At 38.5% G+C, this 20,076-nt stretch overlaps 1 protein-coding gene across 2 annotated transcripts in view; it reads left to right on the forward strand.

Moving 5' to 3' along the window:
* The window catches only part of HSPA12A (heat shock protein family A (Hsp70) member 12A), a 55,370-nt gene that overhangs the window by 8,594 nt on the left and 26,700 nt on the right, over positions 1–20,076 (forward strand). Inside the window, exons 2-7 of one of the 2 annotated variants that reach the window (XM_064663697.1) lie at positions 4,327–4,479; positions 6,277–6,362; positions 8,385–8,512; positions 14,780–14,966; positions 15,850–15,954; positions 17,599–17,715. In XM_064663697.1, coding sequence (XP_064519767.1) covers positions 4,464–4,479; positions 6,277–6,362; positions 8,385–8,512; positions 14,780–14,966; positions 15,850–15,954; positions 17,599–17,715 — 639 coding nt within the window. In that variant the 5' untranslated portion in view covers positions 4,327–4,463. The remainder of the gene's footprint in view (positions 1–4,326; positions 4,480–6,276; positions 6,363–8,384; positions 8,513–14,779; positions 14,967–15,849; positions 15,955–17,598; positions 17,716–20,076) is intronic. The other variant, XM_064663698.1, reaches the window with a different exon arrangement.

Below are 20,076 nucleotides of genomic sequence, written 5' to 3' on the forward strand. Positions count from 1 at the left end.
AGACACAGTTCCTAAATAGGAAATAAAGCATTTGGCTAATATTTTGGTATTGCCAACAGTCTGGCTGAGAGCAGAGCAGTATATGTACATATAGCAGCAGTCACTCTCACCATGTGCTGGATGGCTGGAAATTCCAGAAGATTGGCTATCAGATATGTGCCAGTGTTTGTTTGTGAAAGTATTCAGCACATACATGGTAAATTCAGTTAACCTGGATTTATTGGAGCCATAAAGCTCACTTGTAATAGTGGCATTTTTAGTAGGTCTAATGCATCCCAACTTACCCTGTGCATCTGGTTCATCAGCCTACAAATAGCTGAGAGCTCAAATGTTCTGGTATATGGAACAGTGGATATGCATTATACAAATCAGAAAGAGTTATTGCAGCTTTCCTCTTGAGCCAGGGTGGTGTACTGCAGCTATTCTCAGTTGGGAGTTTGGGAGAGCCTGGAAAAGGGTGTGCAAGAAACCACTGGGTCCTTGGAGTGGATCCTCAAGCTCAGTCAGAGACTGAGATCTGCACAATGAATGGAAATGATTGCATTGTATATTACGGATTGAAAAAACCAATTCATCATTGTAAGAGCACTCCTTAAAATTCTGTAACTATGATCTAAAATAAGGAATAGTATTGATCCTGTTGTTGATTCAGAAAATAGCGAGAAGAGTTTAATTAGCAAGTGTTGGGTTTGTGGCCACTCTGTCAGGATAGAAATAGAGATTAACTTGGGTTGATTGGGATATAATGTACACACGAGTGTCCAGGCATGTTCCTACAGAGAGGTGATATCGTGGTGATGCTGCTGATTTTCAGGTTTGCAAAACAGCTGTAGGAGATCCAGAGCATGGTGAGCCCCTTTCACCATCACTTGGAAGTGAGGTCTGTGAAGGTTTGGAAAATGCAGCTTCTCTCCTCGCCAAGCCTTTGCCTTTGTAGGCATGACTCTAAAGTACTGCAGAATGTGCCTGAAAAGATCCGTGGTGGGGTTTTGCATGGCAAAGTTGGGGCTTGAGTCATTATTTCTTCTTTTTTTTAAAGTTGTTTCTTTTCCATCTGGTGTACTGGTGACACGAGACATATTGAGAAATGTCCCCCCTTTCCTGATCTGACTGCAGTTCTGTGCTTTCTGCTGTGGAGTAGCATACCATGCTGCCGGGGTTCCTACTTTGACTTGTTACATTTTTAGAGATGATTCCCACTGTAGCTTATCCATTGCCTGTGTTGCTTGGATTGCCAGGAACCTTCTGCCAGGAATCCACTGCTATGGCATCCTGCTTCGCTGGGGAAAGGAACAACTTCCATGAAATGTGAAGCAGGAGATTTTACTGATACCTTGTGTAGTTCAGTTATATATAGTTGAAATATTTAATAAAACCTGAATTTAATAGAAAGGAGAATATTTTGTGTGGCTGCTAAAACGTTATTTTGTTTGAGTCCCACCTTAGTGGGTTGTGACTGTGAGGTTGAACAGTCATCTTTCTAGAAACAGGTTGAAGCTACTGTCTTGGAACTGGTTATCTGGGCCTGTACTGGTCCATGTCTGATTTTTATTTTTTTTTTTTTTTTTTTAGTGTTCACTAAAACTCATTTATCCAGACCTGAATAGGAATGTGTGGCAGGGACTCCCAAATATTCAGAATAGACTTATAGACTTGCAGCTGCCACTAACTGATCTTTCTAGTTAAATGATGAGCTTGGTCCTGTTCTCTGGATCTATTAGAAAATCAGATTCAGCTGAACATGCAAGACTGCATCAGCTAAGTTTTTATAAATGTTCTGGACTTTGCTTCTGCTCTGCATTCTGTGACACTTAAAGGTTAATCCTTTATTGCATTTTGTTCAAATCTACAATGTAGCTGATCATTTACTGAAGAACAGAAAAAGCTAAACTGATTAGCCTATTGCAGGAAACCACAGAAAATAAACTCTTGCATGTGTTTAGATGAAAAGAAGGAATAATTTAAATTAAATCTACCAAACCAACAATTGGAGCTAATGTGATAATGAATATGATTCACTATTAATACAGTATCTGCTGATCTCATAATTTCAACAAATTCTGTAATTGTTTAGGAATTTGCAAATCAGATAGGACCCTCTGAATGTTAAAAAAAAGTCTGAAAATAGGAGCCTTCTCTGTTTTCTCTTCCACTTCTGCTCACCTTGAAAATTCCCAAGGTGTTCTTTGGCAATTGCTTAGGTTAGGACTAAAGTCAGAAATTTTAAAGATGTGCTCAGAGTTATTCTGTACACATTTAGTGAAATTACCCAAGCTCCTGATATAGACAGTCAATATTCATATCATAAGTAAATTTAAGAATTTTTATTCAAGAAGTTTGCATTGTATTTAGAAAAAGATTATTTTCAATACCGGTGTAAGTGTTCTAAGACTTACTTTAATTTGAATTCTAGATCAGATTCATCCATTTAATTTGGGGTGCAAATTGGCAAGGATTAACTGTTTATTTAATGTATACTGTTTAGCTATATGTTCCTTTCATAGCATGTAGTTTGACACAGATAGAGATCCTTAGTAAACATGGGAGATAAAGCTGGAACTTGAGCTATGTGGAACATTACTTGATGATGTTTTTTCATCACAGAAGCCTTAATAAGTTATTCTGCATTTAAGAACTGTTCCAAATACCATGATACTATCCAGGACAGGCTAGGCATCCTTTTTCTGTTTCGTGATTGCAAATCAGGTTCTTTGCAACCCTTTTCCCAATCTCTAGCTTGGAGCAGATGCTTTTGTTTCCTTCAGATCAACCAATCACAGTGCTTTAGAGATAAGAGATTCTTAAATATCCATTAATTTACTGCTCTTCAGAACACAGCTGTAAAAATTCGTGCCACATGCACATTTTTTTCCCCCAAGGAAACACTTAACAAAATATGAAAGCTCCCACATGGGCAAATATATTTTAACACCTTGCAGTTTAGATAAGGTAGAGAGTATGATGTTACAAATTTCCTAATTTCATTTGCTTTTAACAACTGTTTCACTGCTTGTTGAGAAGAAGTCTTGACATTGAATTCAGGGTGATGGGCTTGCAAGCCATTTTCTGTATGTGCCAACCACTCTGATAAAACATATCTTAACTTCCTAGTGTTCTGAACTGCACTTATTCATTTATTACCTCTCTGAGCATGTCAGAGCCTCTTTTAACAGCAGAGTTGGAATATCACAGTTATGGCTGCCCCAGTTATTGCACATGATTAGTTAGTAGTCATGAAATCAGTTCCGACTTCTGCTTTTGCAGAAGCATGATAGAACATGATAGCACCTCTATAAAACCACTCTAACAGTACCTTTGGGTTGAAATTGTACTGTGCTACTTTAGAGGTTGTAGCACTGCCTTCCATGATTTTCCTTGCTTGATCTTTCTCTAGGCTGGTGGCATGTAGGATGCATTGTAGAATTATTTTATTTAGGTGGGTGTTTGCAGGAGCAGCAGTGAATACAGTGCAGAATGGTCATGGGTTTGGAAGGGTTTTTTTTCTCTCTTCTGAAAATATTGATAAATCACCTTAACCTTCCAGCAGAGCTGAACAGTTGATGAAAATTAGAAAAAGTTAGTCCTTCTACAATTCCAGCCTTTATGTGTAAGTTGTCAAGAGCATTTTGAAAGTGAAATGGACAATTTGTTTCAAAGATTTTTGGTGAAAGTATCCAAGTCCATTTTCTGTTTTAAACATTATTTTTTGTGGATCTCTAAGACAGACCTCTTATCTCTGATTAACATTTTTGGATGTGTTAGCAAATATTTTTACACTTAGGAATACAGTGAGTGTCCTTGTATACTTTTTACATCTCTGGATTATCACAAGTTAAGTGAATAAATTCTTGATAGAACCCAAATTAGCAGTTTCATTGGATTGATATGAATATTGCACTGGTTATTTAATCACCGCTCTGTGAAATACAAAAAGAATGTGTATACTGTCACACAGGATTTTCAGAGTTACATATAAAGCTATAAATAAGTTCTCAGGGTACACCCAAGCTGATAACTGAAGACAGGATGGAAAATACATCATGGAATGGTTTGGGTTGGAAAGGACTTTAAAGATCATCTAGTTCCCTTTGCCATGGGCAGGGAATCCTTCCACTATCCCAGATTGCTCCAAGCCCTGTCCAACCCGGCCTTGGACTCTTCCAGGGATGGGGCAGCAACAGCTTTTCTGGGCAACCTGTGCCAGTGTGTCTCCACCTTAGTAGAGAATTTCTTCCCAATGTCTGGTGGAAATCCCTCTTTCACATTAAAGCCTTTGTCCTATCACTACATGCCCTTGTAAAATGTCCCTCTCTGACTTTTTTGTAGGCCCCCTTTAGGTACTGGAAGGTGCTCTAAGCTCTCCCTGGAGCCTCTCTCCCGGCCTGTCTCCAGAGCAGAGGTGCTCCAGCCCCCTGAGCATCTTTGTGGCCTCCTCTGGACCTGCTCCAGCACATCCCTGAAACATGAGTGCGGAAACAGGTAACCCAAAAACTAGTGACAGGGAGAAACACTGCAGCACAGAGAGAGTGATTGATGTCTGCATTTCTGCTCTGCAAAGTCAGCATCCTCAGCAGGGGGAAAGAGCCAGTTTCCAAAGATGTTGAGTCAGTATTGTGATGTCCTGGTCTGCTCAGGAAGTACTGGTTCAGGTCCAGCATTCCCCTGGCATGACAGCAAGATGCAAGGAATATATATTGTGATCTATTCCTTTTATTTTTTTTTCTGTGCTGAAATACTGTTCTTCAATTCTAAAACAATGATACGTTGATGGTACAATAATTAATGTTTTGAAAAGAGGAAGAAATGGCACAAAGGAGGCTCATAACAGCATCTGTTCTGAAGATATCTTAATGAACCAAGCAGACCCTGTGGTTGTCACATTTGGCCTCTTGTACTTCACTGCAAGAGGAGTAACATTATATATTCCTGGAGAACTTGTGTATGAAATGCAAACATTCTGCTTCTGTAAATGCTTCTGAAAACCAGGCTGAACATGCATGTTATAACTTAAAGAAATAAATGGTGTACAAGAGCAATATTAAGATTTGGAGGAACATTTTTTTTTCCTGTGGCAGATTATCCCATAGTTGCCCACTGCAGAATTTTTGAATCTTCCCTGGAAAACAACACATATTCGATTACCAGAAACAACAGGATTCTTCACTAAGTCATTCTAAGGTCTTTGAGAGTAGCTTCTGTGTCATCTTGGAATAAAGCTTTGACTTGTCAGTCATGTCTAGGAATTACATGCTGTGCATAAGTGTGTGATATATCCAAATAGTAATAAAAATACATTGAAATGTATTATTTAATATTTATTATGATTACTAATCTTCAGAGACCTATTACATCATTCTGCTTTACATCTCATTAGCTTGTATTCTACAGAAGAGAATTCAGTGAACTCAAGGCTTACATTTGGGGACAGAGTATGAGCAGGGACAGAGTGTGTGGTACCATTTCTACATTTTGATAAACTGTTGCATTCTTCATAAAAGAACATATGTATAAATCCTTCTAACTCATCAATACTTAATTGTTTTAATAAGCCATTTCCTTTTCTGTCATCAACAGTGTAAATACAAATAGTGCATTACAGTATTTATCACTCATTTGGTCTGTTCCTTTAAAGGAAGTTTTAGTATTGTATGCTGGGTAGAAATATTTCTTTGATGACTTGTTAATAATACTTTCCTTTTTCCCAGCTGGATTCTGTCCTGCAGTAGTATTAACAGCTGCAAGATGTTTCAGTGCAGAGTGTATTGAAGAATAAAAACAGAGACAGTATTGGGAAAGTTTCAGAATAAAGGCTCAGGATGGACTAATTGCAACTTACTCTTCCTGCTTTGTTCAATTGCTATCAACTCCTCTTTTTCTCTTAAAGTGAATCTGTCTTTTTTGATCTCACAACTCGTGTTTTATTTTCTGCATTCAGACATTTAAATCTTGGGCTGTAATGTGAGTGTGTAGTGCTTGAGATGCTTGTATCAACTATGATTTGTGAATATATTTAGGAAGAATTTTAAAATTGTACATGGCAATGTAAGAGGCAAAAGAATGGAAGTTAGTCATGAAGGTCAGACAAATATTTTAAAACTGAAACTGCAGCTGTGTCTTAGCATGTTGTAAGGGCAAGCCATGTATTTTAGATGGCAGCTGTGGAATTTGCTTTCTTTTTTAGCAGATTTGTTACAACTGAAAAATAGTATAGCTGTTTGCAAAGCATATCCTGCTCGTTCTGCTTACTGACACTGACAAACGTTTGTTTCCTTTTAGATGCAGTTTCCACATCTGCTTACTCATCACCAGCCAAAAGTTTGGGAGACCCTGGAATAACTCCACTGTCTCCTTCACATATTGTGGTAAGAAATGCACTCTTAACATATACTGTGTGCTGACATTACTTTCTCCTGCCTGTTTAGTGGGACATAATTTCTTCAGAAAGCTGTCATTTTCTCACATAGTGATCCCCTTTATGCCATCCATAGTATTAAGTGAAATTTTGGTCACACTAGGGTTGGTGACAGAGCTCTAATTCATTTCATTGTGGTCCTGGTTTTGCTGTTTTTTACTTGCTGCATAATTTTGTATCAAACACAGGGGCTTCTTGATCCTCAGGGTTCCCAAGTTCTGCCCCTGTCGTTATCACTGATTTATTTAGGCAGACCCTGAAAAGTCCCATTCAAAAAAAACCAAAGGGATATAAATGATACTGAACAGTAAAATCCAAATTCCCAGAGAAAAGAATCTCCTCCTATAGATACATACATCTAGAGAGAGAAGCTCAAAATAGAACTGGTTTCATTTCTTAAGGAAATAACAACTTCTATAAGCATTTAGAAGCTAGCAAATGTCCCATAAAGGTAGTGTGTTTAACCTCTGGTACATCATGCTGATTTTGTTGATAAAATCCTGTTAAGTCTCACATGTTTTTAAGATCATCTGTATGATTTGTAACACAGGAAATGCACAGTGTATTTCATGATATTGCAAGGGATCGTGTTCAGAACACATTTTATCCTTGTCAGACTTCTGCCTTAGCTTTCTGAATCGAGTTCAGAGTTGTACAGGAACCTATCTTGAGGATTTCCAGTGTTCTCACTCATAATTTTTTGCTTTTATTACCTTCTTTCTCCATATACTCTAGAACTTCCCCTTTTACTTCTGTCGTACTGATGAATTTACATCCTATTTCAGTTACATTTGCTCCTTAAAGTCTTTGAGGAAGACATATAAAGAACATATTGTCCTAGTTGAAAAGCTTTATTAGGAGAATCCAAATCAATCTTTTCATGATTTGAGACAGAAACTTATTACTCTTGTTTCTCCATTTTAAGTAGCAGGCCTATGGGCTGATCTTGGCAAAAGTAGGGGCACAATGGAAATGTACTGGAAGTAGTAGGCATGGAACTAATGGAGATGTGGGGAATATGGTGGTACACTGCTCACAGAGTGAGAACATATGGCAGTTCCTCTGTAAAAGATAACGACAGTTGCTTCAGTTCTGTCTTGCTAAGTTGTTTGTGCTTTAACACCCATCAGCATGTGAATAGCTCTTTGATGTTTATTACTTATTCCTCCTTTATACAGGGTTTAGGTTAGGCCACACCCTACTGGGGAATGGTACAACTTGTTTATTCACACCGTGCTTTGTATCAAATCATTATGATTTGAGCCATAATCCTTCCAGCTCTTCCAGTTAACATTCCTACATTGCCCTTGAGCATGCTTTTCAGGGATTGCAGGATTACAGGTAAAAGGCAGGAAGGAGTATTCAAATTCACTGTAAGCAGCCAAACAGCTTTCCACATTCTAGCACAGGCAGGAGGAAAGAATGCATGTAGTGCTTGCAAAGTAAGTGTTATGTAAATTCTTCATAAATAAATAATTTTCTTGGGATATAAAGTTTATTGCTGTATTTTGGATTGTTCTGTCTCTGTTATTTTTGAATAGTAATAGTACCTCATGTTCAAGGTTATCACACAGTTAACTCCTAAAACCACCAAATAAGTCCCAAATATACCACATCAATGGATATAAACATATTCTTCGGTTGATGAGTTTAAGAAAAAAACCCCAAAAACTAAAAGAACCCCAAAACCACAAGTTTTAACAATATAGGATAAGAAGTATTCAAAAAATGAGTATGAAGGAAACTCTTGATCAGAAGGTTATATATAAAAGGCTCTAGCAAATATGTTGAGTCATATATTGAATTTCCTCTTCCATTGGAATGTGCAGCTTTTTGGTGTCAGCTTTGGTCATAAATGCAACTGTAGGGAAGCTCTTATTTTATATGCATGTCACAGAGAGCAAAAATACTGACGATTTACAGTTATTCTGATCAGTTACTCAGTGTCTGTTTTGCTTCTACTATTTAACAGAAGGACTCTGATGCAGATGATGCTGTAGAACAGTTATTTCTTGTTGTTGTGGCTATTGATTTTGGCACAACATCCAGTGGCTACGCCTACAGCTTCACCAAGGAACCAGAATGTATTCATGTAATGAGGTAAGGGCTGCAATGCAGCATTTCTTTTTGGACTGTGATAACACGGGCTGTCTGCAGTAGCCATAGGTATTTCCTACAGGAGCCTGAAGTGTCTAGAACTGTCTAGACATAGTATGAATATTTCTCATGATTATAACTTTCTGTTGCATGTTATTGTATTCTAATTTGCTTTAGTAGTCAGTGGAAACATATCCTCTTATTTTGCCGAGTTTACAAGATGACACAAGTGAAAGGAGGGATCAGTGAGTATATAGAATTTTTCAGGGAGCATTATTAAGTCAGGATACCCTTGTCTTAGATACCGAGAGAAGCTACACTTTACTGAGGGTCATGGCATTTCCCAGGAGTTGCCCATCCCCTGGAATCATACTTGTGTACAACACTAAGTTACTTGCACCCAGAAACTGGTAGTTTGTTTGACTGATTGAAGCTTTGTAGCACTAAATTTGAATCCAATCTATGATAATGAAACAGTGATACTGGGAAATAAGCAATCAAAAGGCATGAATGTAAAAATGGAGGTTTAATGTGAAACCTGTTCTGTTTTATATGTGTGTAAGGGACAGACTTCAGATGCTCTTAAGTGGGGGGGGGGGATTTTTTTATTTCTTAATTAAATGAACACAATATAAATCAATACAATTGCAAATAGAAAAGCTGTTATGGCAGCTATCAGAAAGGTATGCCCTGCAAACCATTGTTACACTATTTTATAGTCTTTTTATTAAAAACCTATACAATTCTTATTGAGGTATATTTAAAATCACTATGTTGTAACAAGGCCAAGATAATTTCAGACATAAATTAGGTATGAAAGCTCAGTCACAGAAGAGTCTAAACATTGCTGCTGTTATAGCAGTAGGTAATGTTCTGCAATACTGAGAACAAAAGGTCAGAAAGACTAATTTGCTGCAGTCTAGTGTGATATACTGCAATTTTTCTAAGCAAAGATGCTGGCTGAATGCAGCTCCCTTAGTCTCAGCAGACAGTATTGGTTGTGCAGTCAGCCTGCATAGTTGGTTTGTGTATGGTTGCAGAATATTTCTAATGCAACTGAGGGATTTGAAATACTGTCTTAGGGGAGGTAAATTTCTCAATAGTATTGTGCCATCCAGGTACAAAGTACCACTTGCAGTATGGACAACTAATGCATTCGAGGGCTTTCATGCATTTCAACCCTCTGGTGTTCTCCCACCAGCACAGGAAGGTGCACGAGGCTGGAAGTCAAAGGACAGGCCACGTGTTGCTGTCTCAGAAAGGTTACAGGATTGGCAAGTTGAAACCCAAGTTTATCAGTTACTATTCTCTTTTGACAGCAAGTAATTAATTAAAGTTCTCAAAGAGGTTGGATGCAATGAGGGAAGACATCTCTGAAGCTGTACCTGAGCAAGCCTAAAGTGTATGTTCTGTGCTGTTCCTATAACCTCTGGGGAGATTTTACTGTGTGAAATCCCTACCACTTTCTAGGCAAGTCCTTCTTTGGACTCAAAATTTTATCTTAGGACCTGATTTTGCCATTGGGTTCATATTACAGACAAGCTTCTCCTTCCAGGGTACCAGGCTTCCTGCGGCCGATGACTGGGGACACTGAAATCTAGGTGCTTTGTGCCCAGCTGAGAATATATTCCTAACCTTAATTGACTTTACTACTTATGGTTCAAAACATGGTATTTTCTTCCTAACACAGTAACGGTAGCATGATTGTGATTTCAGAACTTTGTAGTTATTGTATGAGATACTGATATTGAAAGAAATTAAATAAATTACTTCATGGATTTCCAACCAGAAGAGAGGAACATTTGGCAGGGGGGTAAATGTATTCATATTTCCAATAGGTATTTCAAACAATGGAAAATATTTTAATACCAAGAATTATTTAAAAATTTTTTAAATAAATAAATAGGGCTGGCAGGGAGGAATTTTGGGCAAGATATAACTCAAACTGACTTACCAAATAATGTATGTCATGTTTTTATATATATTTATATATAAATACTCATGAAATTATGAAATTCAATTAAAAGAATGGTATATTTATCAAAATAAGTCTTCAGTAGTTCAGAAGGTATTAAGAGGTTCAAACTCTGTATATAATGAGGCTTACATGGAGGATAACTTACAAATATTTCAGGAGAGTAAATGTGACTTCCCGCCCGCACTGGAGAATGTTTACGTTAAAATAAAGCATACCAGTGATGCATGGTCCTCTGTGCTTCCTAAGATTTTTTCCACCTTTCCCTCCTTAGTGTTGATCCTTTCCAGATACTTAGATTTCTGACTGCCTTTTAACAAAGCTGCTTTTCTGTAAATGTCTCAGGGAAGGATAAGATGGGTTTATTTAGAAGGTCCTACTTTGGAAAAAATGAACATAAGGGGCTTTAGCACCAAGTTTGAGTGTAATGTCAGCAGCACCATTATTCTAGTCCTGTAATTAGTAGGCAAAGTCATGTTTTTGTGTGTGTTTATTTGCTGTGATGCCCAGTACTAAAAAGAAACAAGTTTATAAGCGTTGACCTAACAGTTCTTTAAGCATATACTTATCTTTAACTGTATGAGTAGCCTCACTCATGTCAGCATGTGTTTGCAGTTGGGTGTGTGTTTCTTGATGAACAATGAATGTCTTCACTTTGATTGCAAACCGCTGGTTACTGTTTTATCACTGTTGGGTACAACTTCACACGTGACAACTCTCGTAAGTTCCCCCCAGCTTCTCTTAAAGGTAGTTGTGGTTGACTTCAGGTTCTTGTTGCAGAGTAGGAGTATGTGTTATTTGCTGCATACCTTGACACTGTGAGTAAATGCTTATGAACAGCCTGGCCATGAGTTCCTCACTTCAGCGGGCAGGGCAGTGCCAGGGCCATGATGAAAGTTTGCTGCTGTAGAATGAGTTAATAATGTCACATTTGGAGAGAATACACGAGCTGTTACACAGTTTTTGAAAAACTCCTATTGATTTATATGCCATTACATGAAGTTACAGATGTTTTGGCTACTGGTTAAATAGCAACAAACTGAATGTGAGTATTTCACAAATGGAAAAAAATAAATGGAAAAATGCATGCAGTTGTGAAACAAATTGCAGCCCGTCTTTGGAAGGAGGGAGATTGTGGTCTCTTTTCAGTGTAACTTCAACCTTCAGGTTTTATCTTTTCCTTCTCTTCCCTGGCTTGTAGTTATTGGGAGACACACACTTGCCTTTCTGCTGTGTACACACTCCTCATGGCGTTCATCTGCACTCTGATGATCACTCTTTCATTTCCTTGACTGTTTTGCTGCAGCTCTGGATCAAAATCTCATCACTCTGCACAGATCACTCTTTGGTCTGTCTTTTAGCCTGATTGAAGTGTAAGGAAGGACATTTCTCTAACCTTAGTATAACCTTATGGCCCTTTCCTCACTAACTTTCCTCTTGTCTCTTATTTTCACTTCTCATACACAGTGAAGATGTTCTGTGGATATAAACAGGTCTGTGCCGTTTGTATCACTGTTGAGATAATCCATCTATATCAGCCTAGAAGCTCATATGTCTGCATTTGGGCAAAAATCTACCTTGGTTCTATCTGAATAGCTTTTTTGACTCTGATCCTGCTCTGAGAAAATATCCCCCATATGCATTTAGAGCAATTCTGGCTTGTATAAGTGTATGCTTTTAATAGGTATTTTATTTTTATTTTTCTTAAGAGCATTATTACCATTATTTTGCCTGTATTGGTGCCAAGAAAGAAAGCTGCAAATGAAGGTGTTGCAGTCCTAGCTCTACTGACTAGAAGCCCCCACTAACTGGAGCGAGGCCAGAGCTCCACCTGAGAAGAGTGTTGCAGCCAGGGGTTACCATTCATGTGCCTTTGCAGCTGCTTCTCTCTAGAAAAATGTCACATGGCAATATTTTTAAGTCTCCGATTGCCAATGGTTAAGTCATATTTCACTTTCTCTTTCCTTATTGCCCTTTCTGTGACTGAACAATAATACAGGCTGAGCAGTTATCGTGTCTAGTTTCCATCAGAAACTCGTCAGGAAGTGAGCATCCAATTCTCTAGGTGGCTTTGAAAATTTCAGCCTGTAGCACTGAACATAAATTTGTCTTCATTTAAACCGCACCTTAAGTGTACTTGTTCCGGAAAGAGAAGATGTGCCTGGCCGTAATGAAAAACAAAGAAGTATTGTTATTAGCCACAGCCTATTTATGGCATTTCCCCCCGTGACTCAGAATGAATCATTAATGATTCCAAGGGAAAACGATATCAGTCTGGCTCCTCTCTGCCTGCAGCGGGGGTGTGGGATTTAACAATCTGGTGAAATAGCAGTCTTTGCTGTTCATAGGCTGTGAGATCCCAGCTTCTTCACGTTGGAACCATATGTTTGCTGTAACACCTACTCAAAGATTTTGGAGTTGACCAAGTGCATTTCTAGCAGCAGGTTAGAAAGAAATGACCTGGAGCAGAGCCCTTGCCAGCTGATCATAGCTCAGGCGCTGAGTAGCAGAACTAGGGAGGCTTAGGAAAGTTTTTTCAAGTTGATGAAGATGGAAATCATTCCACTCTTTATCATGCTGTTTCTGCTTCAGAGCAGCGGAATTGTCCTCTACACTGAAAATTTTCAGACGTGTATTCTCTGCTGTCGCTGCTGCTTGTGCAAAAGGGGGCAGATTTTGCTCTGTTTGATCCAGCTGAATGGTCCGAAGGGTTTCCTGCGTGTTACAGGGTCCTGGTCCTTGGTACTTTGCCAAGTATGAACCCCTTAGTTTGCAGTTTTCCATGTCAGTTTTCTGCCTTGGTCTAGAGGTCAGTTTATTTTCAATGGATTCAAGTGTTTTTGAGAGTGAAATGGAAATTATTCTTTCTAAATAATCTGCCTGTGTCACATAAACAACTACCACAGAGCACGACAGCCTTTTTGTGCTTCAGAATAAGGACTTCGGCAGGAGTATATTCTGAAATTGTGTTTTGCTATTTTGCTATCTTTGGAAAAAAGCAATCAACATGTAGTTTAATAATGAATGCACTTGCCTTTGTGATCTTAACTTGGCTCCTGTTTGAATTGTGTTATGATTATGTCTGAGAGCATAAATAGATTTTCTACTGATGCCTTTTTAAGAAAATCTTTTCTGGTAAATGTTTGTTTCTCATACTGAACGTACTTGTATGTGAGGGGGGGAGGAACAGCCATGCAAGTTTCTTGTTCTTCCATTCTGCCTTGGGGGTTTTTTTGTGATGGGAAAGTGAGGAGAAGACAGGAATGTTCACAGCTGTCTCTGGGATGACCTTCTACTGTCTGACCTTGTTGTCCTGCCAAGCCCCCCTGCAATTCCTGCTGCTGCATGCTCTCATATTTGATGTTCTTTTTTATTTTCTTGTCCATTCTGTGAAACAAGCTTTGGGTTACTTCTGCCTTACTACTTTTGTGCCTCTTAGGTATCCTCAAAGATACCTTTGCAATCTTGATAAGAGAGGATAGTTATATTCACCAACAGTGACAGAAATATTTTGGTGCCTTTGGGAGTTGGGGAGTCTGCTTCATTTTTGACAGATTAAAACTTTTACAGCATTTTTGGCGTTTAAAACACAAAATGCATCAACTTCAGGTGAGCAGAGAGTGCAATGCAGAGAGGTCAACATCTGCAGGCATGTCTTCAGAGATTCAGGTGTCCAGGAAATGAGGCACGTGGTCAGATGTTATTTGAACTGGCTTGTCTTGTTTCAGAGAGTATTCTGTGACAGAAACAGGGATTTGATCAACTTCTCCATAGTGGTGTGCAGATGGCTTGAGCAGGTCCCTAATTCTGTATAGGAAAAATATCCCATACAAGTAAGCATTCTTGGAGCCTGATAAGAAAGTGGATAGCCCAGATTTGGGTTTTTATTAATTGTGTTCCAGGATAATTACTTTTTTTTTCCTTTTCTGTACAATGTTTCTTACATTTGTATGCTTAATTAGAAAATTTAAGTACAAAACTGTATCCTTTTTAATTGTGTATGTCTTACTTCAGGGAATCTGTATTCTTTTCTGAGTACAATTATGTCCTTAAGAATTATACAGCTAACCACAAAATGTATTGAATTACCTGAAACGAAGATTGCAGTCCTTTTTTCTTAGGTGGGAATAAATCCATTTGATTTTGGTATTACAGGGTTTGAAATTAGTATCTTTGGAGGGAAAAGCAGTCTCTGAAATTTACCACCACATTGTTTTTCTCGTGCTACACTTGGTTTTTTTCTGTGGCTCTAAACTTGAGCATTACTTACTGAAGCTGTTTCACTTCTTGGTTAGACGATGGGAAGGAGGAGATCCAGGTGTATCCAACCAGAAGACACCGACCACTATCCTCCTAACTCCAGAGAGAAAGTTTCATAGCTTTGGCTATGCAGCAAGAGATTTCTACCATGACTTGGATCCCACTGAATCGAAGCACTGGTTGTATTTTGAAAAGTTTAAGATGAAACTACATACCACTGGTGTAAGTAAGAACCAAGTAGCATTTGCTACTCAGATTATTTTCCTCTGAACAGTACTAGGTCCTTGCCTGAAGATTGTCAACTAGATGTGAAGCAGCTCTATTTCTAAGTTTAGAGGGTAAATTAAGCAAATGAAACTCTTCAGTTAACGTGATTCATTTTGCTTCTCACTGCATTTGGCAGCTGTATTTTGCCAGCCTTCTTTATAAATCTTAGAAGTTCAGTATCTACTTTGCTTAGATCTTCATGTCCTAATTTTCCTGGGTGAAATTCATAGCTGTCTGGGGAGTCTGCATGAGTTGGTTTGTTCTGTAAATCTAGTCAGCAGAAATGGAATATAAGAGCCATACTGAGCTCTAGTGCAGAGGAGCAGATTCACCCAGAATTTGCTGCCAGAACTGCAAGTGCAAATCATGCTGTTAATTTGACGTTATTCCTATTGATTATATTTTTGTCTTTAATCCATTCTAGAGTTTTGGGAATCAGCCAGTACTTTCTCTGTTGAGGTGTTTTCTGGTTTCATGTGTTGGTGGGAAGCCAAAAATCTAGCCTTTAATTCTCAACTGGGCTTAAATTTCTTGCATGTGCAGCTTTGTTGCAATTAATTACAGATACACTTATTGCAACTATTTAATATTTAATCCATATTCTTCTCTCTGCCTAGAGTTATCTGTAGACATGGTAAGTGTTTAAAAACAAAGTCTAAAATAAGCAGCAAAATTTCATGCTCCAGGAAATTCAAGTGATGAGTTAAATCCTCTTCAGAACAGTTTTGTCACTTTTTCCTCACCAGGTGGATAATAAGGATTCCCTTTCCTCAAGCAGTGGGAATAAATTTCATGTTTACCTTCTTTTAGTAACTTCCTGTTATTTTCTTTCATGTAGAATCTTACCATGGAGACAGACCTGACAGCTGCAAATGGCAAAAAAGTCAAAGCACTTGAGATATTTGCTTACGCTCTGCAATTCTTTAAGGAACAGGCCTTAAAGGTGGGGTAATACTTCCTCATCAAGATCTTCTGTATTTATAACTGGTATAAATATGAGCTTAACACTTTTAACCTTGCCGAGTTTTGACCTCAGTAGTATTTGATGTAAACAAAGCAAGGCAGGTGTAGAAACCCTGGGCAAGCTGTGGACTTGGAAGAGCTCACAGTAGTCTGAAGTATTGTTTTCCATTTCCCATTTGAAATGTCTATGATCACAAGATAGTTTATTGTGTTCTCCAGTGAAATACATGGCCCCAGTAAACTGGTTTTGGGATTTAAAACCTCATGTAAACAGTCAGTTGTGAATTAAGTAAACACTGGCTTCAAACGTGCCACTATAATGTCAACGTAAGCATAGCAGTTCCTGGGTCAAATCAGAATATTCCTCCAAACAAGCATTGTTTAAAATAGCCTTGTTGCTAAAAGCTAACCTACTTTTTTGAATGGGTTTAATTTATTTTCTCTGAGATCTCAGTCTCTTCCTTATGGCTGCAGAGAAACAGTCCTACCACTTCAATTCAAATGCCTCATCTTTTCAAAGACTTTTTAAACTGTTTTGTGGTTGGTTGTGGAGTCACAATGACTGTGAAGCTGTGCATATAGGGGGGAAATTCTTAGCAAATGTGAATGTGGTTGGGTACAGTCCCGTATTTACTGTGCTGCCTCTTCAGGGCTATGTCCTTTCCTGATGTTAATAACTAAATCCCTGGCATTTATGAATAAATGCTGGAACTAATTAGGCAATGTAAGTGAGCTGTTACTTTGGACTATAATCTGCCCCTTTCTGTTGCCTTGTGCAGTATAAAGGTACTACTTTTCCAGCATGGATTTTTGAACTGCAGCATAGCTAAACAAACACAACACCTTGGCTCAGCACATGCAGAAACACTTTTTTACGTTCTAAAGGCCTGTTGTTCACCTTTCTGAACCTTTCTGTGTTTGGATGGAGATTTAGATAGGACATATGGTAATGACATTTTACTTGGAACCTTTCCCAAAACGTGTCAGTATATCACCTAATTTGCAAGTGCAGTACAGACTTTCCTCTTTTTAAGGGAAAAAAAAGGACAATAAAAGTACTAAACTAGTCTTGAATGTTTGCTTAAAGCAAAATTTTGAAGGAGCCATCAGTCATTTTTTTAAAGGGGGTTAACTGTAACTTCCCCTTGTTAACTGCATTGTAAAACTTTGATTTAAAGGTAAGTGGTGTATAAAGAAGTAATTGAAAAATCCAGTTTGTAAAACATAATGTTCATCAGTGATACTTCAAATATTTTTCTGTCTGTTAATCAAGATGTGTGAATTCTTGAAGCCAACAGCAAATACCACACTGCGACTAGGAATGTATATAAATGTTTTGTAACACTCTGTAAATTGCTGCTTTTGCAAAAACCAAATTTTCTACTTCGTGTTTGCAGTAAACTTTTCTGTAGGTCTCCTTGAGAAAGCTTCAACCCTAATCCCACCTTTTGGCACAGTAAAGCATTCTTGACAGGTTGGAAGTAATCCTGACTTGTAGCATAGATGTAACAGGAAGAAAATTGAAAAGAAAGAGTTACTGTTACTGGAGCCAGCAGAAAATAATATTTTCTTGTAAAGTAGACACCTATGATTTTGCATTCACCTCTATTTTCCTTTTATTTAGGAGCTCAGTGACCAAGGAGGCTCAGATTTCGAAAACACTGAAGTAAGATGGGTTATTACAGTGCCTGCTATTTGGAAACAGCCTGCAAAGCAGTTTATGAGACAAGCTGCCTACAAGGTAATATTACAGGCTGAATGTAAAAATGCCCCTTTAAAGCCCTAGTTAGTAGGCTAAATGATAAACTGTATTTGGGACAATTAGCTCTAGTATAAACTGTATAAATAATGGTTTAGAAATATTGAAAGAGGAGTTAACTCTACCAAGCAGTAGCTTAAGCTATATGTATTGACCTCTTAACTGCCTTTTTCTTTCTATTTACTTTTATATGTTCATGTCCCTCACTGTAGACTGATATTTTAGTCATCCTGAACAATATATTTGAGCTGAATTCAGTGCACATGGAACAGATGCAGTTTTGAGACCCAAGGGAAAGTTGATTTTAAAATACTGGACACAGTTTTGTTTTGTTAACTTTCTTTAGGTCATCACAGACTTTTAAAGTAAAAAAGGAAAAAAAAAAAGAGGGAAAGCAAAGAGCCTCCTTGGTGGGACTTTTTTTCCAGTTCCCATTTTCCCACAGTAGGAATGAAAGGACTCTGAACTGAACAGTCTGGATATAAAATTAAATTCAACTGTTATTTTCACCAGTAAGGGGTTTATCTGCATTTAACTCTTTCCCCCCAACCACCCCTGGATATGTCCCCTTTCGGTGTGCATGCCCTTTATTTCAGTTTCAGTTTGTGTCCACGAGATGTGCATTTTCATCAGCATATTCATTTTCAGTTTGGGGTTTTTGGTTTTATGGGGGGGTTTTTTGTTCTTTGGGTTTTTTAATTTTTGGTCGGAGACTTGCATAACGCATTGGCAGCAGCTGTGTGATGCACGGTTCGTAAAATGTCTACCAGTTCATGAGTAATTTGCTGAGTGGTCCTGGGAAGCACCCAGCAGATTTTTCTAACTCTGTTTCTAACTATCTCTAATGTTGAGCAACATTTTTCTTAACAGTCTGTATTGTGGGATTGCTAATGCTAGTGCCAGAAGCAAAACACTCTTAAAGTTCTGATGGAAGGACACGGTTGTAGGTAAATCTGAAACACTAGAGACCCATTCATTATCTCTGTATATTGTTGTCTGCCTGCTGTCTGTGTGCATGTGTGCTCGTGAAGTGGGAGCTGTGGAAGGAGCAGGGCAGGGTAAGGTAGATCTCTTGGCATTTCTCATTTGTGGCACAATGGAATGTTGTTAATTAGTGTCTGTGTCTGTGGTTGTGTCTGTGATTGTGTACTTTTATGGGCAAGCTTGATAAACAGCAAGGACTGACAAGGCTTTTAACTTGGGGTGTGTGATCAGTTGCAGGAAAACATGAATTTAGGGAAATAATTGATGTTAACTTGACACACGGTTGATTGTTTTTTAAGTAGTGGGGATGAAGAAACAAATGCAGAAAAGTGAGAATTCTGCATGCCATTCAGTCTTTCAGATTCCTCTTGCTGGATCCAACTCATTCCTCAAACCAGTATGTACAGATGGAGCAGAAGTTGCAGCTCTTGTTGCTAGCTATTGGAAGATGCAAGCATCTTGAAAATGAGCACTTTTGTTGTAAGAGTAATCGGCACATCATGTAGAGAGAAGTGTGAAAAGGCAGTGGTAGAAACCCTGTTACTGGAAACACACTGCACTACAACCACTAGTCTAAGCTGAGAGTTAACTAGTGGGAAACGTTAATGAGCTTTGAAAATCTGCTGAGTAATCTGTGAGAAGCAGAGGTAGCTCTAAGAGAGCAAAACCACTAACAGCTTCAGTCACTGCTTCACAATGTAAAGCCTAGCCTTTCTGGAATGGTTAAGTACTTGTCTAGGCAAAGCTAATGGAATTATTTGAGTAGAGTAAGAAGTGTTGGAAATCTGCTGCTGTTCTCAGCATCCATCAGCTTTTGAACTGATGGTGCACAATCTCAGTGCACCTCTGACATCCCCTCATCTCTGTTTTGCCTTAGACGAAACACTGCTGACCTGGAACTCTTAATCTGCCCAAGGGCTCCTGCAGTGTCCCCTTCCAGCTGCTGTGCTGCTTTCTCATTGAATGGGTAATCTGGGTGGTTCCCTTCAGCTCACAGTTCTTCCTCTCTCTTCCCATCCAGCCTATCCAAATCCTGCTAATTCTGTCTGCATGACAGCTTTTCCTGTTCGTGCTGCTGAGCTTTCATCCAAGATGTCAGTGATTTTGCATCTTGGTTACTCCAACATCATTTCTTTGGCTTTTGGCAGCTGTCATGTGACCTGGTTTGTATCTCTTCAGAGTATTGCCACTAAAGACTTTTGTAGCCTCATATTTGACAGGGAATCAACCTACATTGGACTCCACCTGTGTCATCTCATGCATAAGCTGCATGTCCTGGACATGAGTGTCTGTATTGCTTATTCAGTTTCCTCTTCTGAAACCCTTTCTAAAATGCTGGTTTTTTTCATGCCTACAAAA

This window comes from Pseudopipra pipra, chromosome 8, assembly GCF_036250125.1.
Source record: "Pseudopipra pipra isolate bDixPip1 chromosome 8, bDixPip1.hap1, whole genome shotgun sequence".
NCBI lineage: Eukaryota > Metazoa > Chordata > Aves > Passeriformes > Pipridae > Pseudopipra > Pseudopipra pipra.